The sequence below is a fragment of the Elephantulus edwardii genome, unplaced genomic scaffold (genome assembly GCF_000299155.1).
Source record: "Elephantulus edwardii isolate Elephantulus edwardi_28Jun2011 unplaced genomic scaffold, EleEdw1.0 scaffold00093, whole genome shotgun sequence".
Classification (NCBI taxonomy): Eukaryota; Metazoa; Chordata; class Mammalia; order Macroscelidea; family Macroscelididae; genus Elephantulus; species Elephantulus edwardii.
This window is the reverse complement of record NW_006399843.1, coordinates 6,190,297-6,195,412: the sequence shown is the minus strand read 5'-3', so window position 1 is coordinate 6,195,412 and position 5,116 is coordinate 6,190,297. Positions and strand designations below refer to the sequence as shown.

The 5,116-nt window shown below is 43.3% G+C and overlaps 1 protein-coding gene across 1 annotated transcript in view; it reads right to left on the bottom strand.

Moving 5' to 3' along the window:
* Window positions 1-1,549: 1,549 nt before the first annotated feature.
* NNMT (nicotinamide N-methyltransferase) overlaps window positions 1,550-5,116 on the bottom strand; it is a 31,691-nt gene continuing 28,124 nt past the window's right edge. The window contains exon 3 of the mRNA XM_006890870.1: window positions 1,550-1,982. Coding sequence (XP_006890932.1) covers window positions 1,550-1,982 — 433 coding nt within the window. The remainder of the gene's footprint in view (window positions 1,983-5,116) is intronic.

Sequence of the window (5,116 nt, the reverse complement as noted above, 5' to 3'; positions counted from 1 at the left end):
GATTGGCACTTAACAACAACAATATGGCTTGGTGAGATTATGCCAATGATATGAATGAGGCAGATGATCTCTCTTCAGTGAGAATGTGTAAATAATGCATGCACCAACATGGTCAGTCTTGCCATCCTGTTTAGTTTAAATTGAGGGTTTAGAGGTAGGATATGAAAATTTCACTTCCAGTAAGAAACAGCGGAGAGTTCAATGTGCACCCCGTTGAACCATAGATTTGTGCATCAGTTAGACCAGGACCTAGATAAGGAAGTAGAAGAAACGGATATAAGAAGGCTCTGAACTGAAACTGCCAACCCATAGAGGTGAAAGCAGAGCTAGAGACCTTCACCCAAACTTATGGGAGGATTAAGGGGACAGGAGCCATACTTGGCAGAACTAAGAGAGCTTTAGAACACTGGCCTGGAGCCAAAAGGCTTGTGAGCATGCCTCGGAAGCTGTCCTGACTGAAAAATTCCATTCTATTTTCAATCTGAATTGTAACCTGTCACTTCCCTAATAATCTCTGTAGTCATGAACATGGTCTATGAGTGCTGTATGGCTGTTGCCATGGATTAGTGAACCTAGCAGTTGAGGAGGGAGAGCCTTGGGAAGGAAGGTTGGTGTTAGAACTCGGTAGACAAGGGTGTGGAGAGCGTGGAGGCATATCTGACCTCATGAGAATCAGTCTTGTGTTGTTGATGGGGACTGTCCCCTTTGTGGCATTATCAGAGGTCAGACACTTGTGTTTTTTACAGTTTCCAAGACTGTAAATCTCTTCTGAAGGGGACTGTCACATCTTTCAGCCATGGGGCAACTGCCAAGCTATCAGTGAGCAGCTGAGTATTTTAACCATGGTGCCACTAGGGCTTTCTTTGCTTTTTGTTTGTTTGTTTGTTTTTTGTTTTTTGTTTTTTTTTGTAATTTATTTTGTGTGCGTGTACCGTCAAATCAGATCTGACTGGTACAGGAGGATATTGCGCCTCCTTCTCCGGCAGAGCATCTGGTGGATTTGAACTGTGTTCCTCTGGGATTGCTGTGCAGCTTCTTGCCACTAGGCCACCAGAGTTCCCTAGGGCTTTCTTTGCTTTTGATTTGCATCTCTCTGATGGCTAATGATGTTGGAGGTCAGCTGCAATGAACAGTAGTCTAATGTGGTAGCGTCTGAGGACAGCAGGGTGAGCTGAAGAGCAGGAGAAGGCAGCAGGCCTCCCTGGAAATGTTCAGTCAATAACATCTACTCCTCTGCAGGTGGAGGCTGGGCCCTAATTCCTGACCAAGACTGTCTAAGAAAGTGGCATCTTTTTAGGTGACTACAGGCGGTGGCTATTTATTTCATGTACACAATTTTGGGTCCCCGTGACTGCACCTCAAATGTGGAGCACAGAGCAGGTGAAGAGTGACTTTTTCCTAGTCTCCCTGACCACGCCAACCCCAGTCCTGGCTGCGTCATTGGGCCCCAGTCACTGAGCATCCTCTGAGCATAGTGACCCAAAAAGAACCCAAGATTGAAGACAACTACACGGGTCAAAGGAATTGCTTTACTAGAGATGACCAAGTGTCATACAGATGATCTCGGCTTTCGTCCCACCAGGGAGAAGAGCCCTTCGTTGTCGGCCGTGGTGGCAGAGTAACTTAGAGAGATCACGCGGAATTGTTCGATTGTGTAGCCGGCCTCTCGCACGGCCGTCTCCACGGCCTCCTGGCTCAGAGAGAGGCTGGAGAACCTCCGCTCGCCGATCATGTAGTAGCTGCTCCTCAGGGCGTCAACTATCACCAGGAAGCCCCCCGGCTTGAGCAGGTTGCCGAGGTTCCTGAGGGCTGCACGGTAGGTAGGGAGGTCGGGGCAGGCTGCGTCCAGGCACAGCGTGGTGAGCAGGCAGTCGGCTAGGGGCAGGGAGACGGGCCCCAGTGGCTGGCTCTGGGTCACGTCACACTTTAGGACCTGCTTGACCACCTGGCGTAATTTTTCCTCCTTTTCAGGCCCCTTGACTCTGAAAGACACAAACCCACAATAAGGTTTATTTAGGTCTTTGGTCAGGGGAGAAATGGCAGTGTTATCTCATTGTAAAAAACCAGTTACCAGTGAGTCTACTCCAACTGGCTATGACCCATGTGTTTAGCTGTGTCTCATCTGACTTCCAGTGTTTACTTTTTGATAAGTAAATGACTGGGTCTTTCTTCGAAAGCAGCTTTGGATAGACTGACACCACCAAATTTTTGGCTAGTAGTCAAGTGAGTTGAGTGGACCACCATTGTTTGACTCCATTGTAAAGGCAAAGGAAAAAAAAAGAAAGAAGGGTCTGTTTTGGTAGTTTCACATGATTGCATTACTGTGCACTCAGTGAAATCTCTTTATAAAGTAAACTAATGAGGTTAATAGTATCTAGCTGATAACAACACACTGCCACATATGAAATGATTCTTTTTATATTGCTTAGAACAGTACCTGGTTTAGAATATGTATTTAGAAACAGCCTATCTATTAATAGTATTACCTTAGTTCATTCTCCTGAACTGCAAGGTAGCAACTGTTTGACTCATGCTTACAGTTGTTGTTGTGTGCCATCAAATGAAACTGACCCATAGCTGATCCTCTAACAAATTTTCAGAGGAAGTATATCACATAAGAGGAGATTGCCCATCATTCTCCCATGGAGCAGCTGGTGGATTTGAACTGCATGCTTTTGGGATTGCAGCATAACTTCTTTCTACTAGGCCACATACCGTTAAGAGTTTTAAACATTTAAATGATTTTACTGTAATAGTTTCAGGTCAGTGAAGGGGAAGAGGAGAATTACTCAGCATTTGTAGAAACTGTTGAGCACTGCCCCACAACTCTGGCCAGGACCCTTCAGGAGAGAACACGACTCAAGCTTCACAGCAGCTAAAGGATGTGTCTCTTGAGGTTTGATGGAGACAGCAGAGCACGGCCCAGCATCAGTGCAAATGTCAGTCAGCGGGCCCATTTCTGATGTTGGAGGAAGAGTCAGTAGCTTAATGAAAACTTGCATATTTACTTGTAGGTAGGATGATCTGAGATGATTGAAATGAATTGTAAACATCCAATGCAAATATTTTGCTAAAATCTTAAGGCCAGGGGACATAGTCAGCTATTTGTAAGCACCCTTTTTGTTTGTTATAAATTTTCCCCTGAACAGCTTGAGAATAATCATAGAAGAAGATGTTCAGCATCATTAGCCATCAGAGTGATCCAAATCCAAATCCCAGTGAGTTAATTATTTCATATCCACTCTGATGGTTAGTTTTTAAAAAGTCAGAAAATACAAAAAGCATTGTCAAGACTGCATAGAAATACACTCCTGAGGGGAATATAAAATGGTGCAGCTGTGGGCTTAAGAAGTATATCAGAGATCATGAGAATGGCACAAGGGCAAGGCTCAGATCTAATCTTCATGGGGTCCCTATGAATTGTAGTTGACTTAACAGCCCCTAACAACAGCAACAACAACAATTTTAGAAAACAGTCTGGTAGTTTCTAAAAAAGATGTGAACACCCAGTTGTTTTGTGACCTGGCAAGTCCATTCTAAGATCTATAGACCTGTTTCAGATTAAGTCATGTCCTTCTGAAAAAAGTGTTGAATTATCCTGACCCCTGTACTTATAGGTATGATTTTATTTGGCAACAAGGTTTTTCTTTTGTCGTGTTGGTGAGAGATGCCAATGTAGAAATCTAAGCTGAACTGAAAACATTGTTTAAAAAAAATTTTTTTTTTAAGCCCTAGGAATTGGTGGAATATCAACTGTGGTTTCAGGAAACAGATGTAACCCTGAATGAGCTCACCAGCCTCTGTCAACAAATATGGAAGACAGCTACTTAGTCTGGAAGAGATCCACATTTAGTCTTATTCCCCCCTAAAAGTGATCTAACAGAATGTGGACTTTATAGAACAATATAATTAATATCACATGCAAGTAAAATCTTGCTGAAGATTATTCAAAAGCAGCAAGAACAGTACATCAACAGGAAACTGTCAGAAATTCAAGTTAGATTTGGAAGACGCCATGGCACAAGGGATATATATCATTGCTAATGGGAGGGGGGAGAGGTGGAGCTTTCCTCATTCCCACGCCTCACCTCAGGTACCCCAGGAAGACGGGAAAGGGACCCCTGAGGACGCCATCCCCAGAGAAATAGTTTTGGGCCTGAGGGCCTTGTGCACTGGTCCTGGAGGACACATTCCTCTCTCCAGGGAAGCCATTCTCTTGGATCAGCACCAGGCTACAAATGGAAGACAAGAGGTATTAACCACCAAGTAGTCAATCCCGAAGTGGAAGTTTAAGAACAAGGACTTTTTCTCAGGACATTCCAGGAAAAGAAGCTGTACATGACAGTTGTAGTTAACAAATTTAAATTGAAGTCATACTGACTGCATCATAAGAGACTGACAGCAGCATGATAGGGTCAGAATCAAAGAAATCCTGATGGCTTGAGACTTAGACCATCACATCAGGGGCTGGTCAATGGGAGACAGGGGTTAAATGTAGGCAAAAGTAGGAAGGGTTGGCAGAGGAGTAGGGAAAGGGTGGATAAAAAACAAAAACACACAAAACAAAGAAACCAAACATGTAGCCGTGTGGGCAGCAACATTGAATAGTGGTCTTTCTAACTGGTAAATGTCTTTTATCAGCTCTTTTCTGTAGAATTCTTGTCTGTCTGATACTATTACATATATTTAAAAATTGAGACAGACTAGGAAGAAGGATTAGCCATCCACTTCTGAAATTACAGGCCTTAAAAAACCCTATGTACAACAGAGCACAGTTAGACTATCATTGGGACTAACAGACATGGCAATTGAAACTGAGATCTTAAAAATGGATACACGGAGAAAGAGAAACAGCTGTAAGGAGACACTAGCAAATGGAACGTGGAATGTGAGAAGCATGAATGTAGGGAAATTGGACATTGTTAAGAAAGAAATCAGACACATAAATATTGACATACTAGGTATTGGCACAATGAGATGGCTTGGCATGGGATATTTTGAATCAGATGATCATATGATTTACTACGCTGGGGATGAAAAGGTGAGAAAAAAATGGGGTTGGTTTCATAATTTAAAAAAGTCATTTCTAGAGCTATCCTGAAATACAATGTGGTGA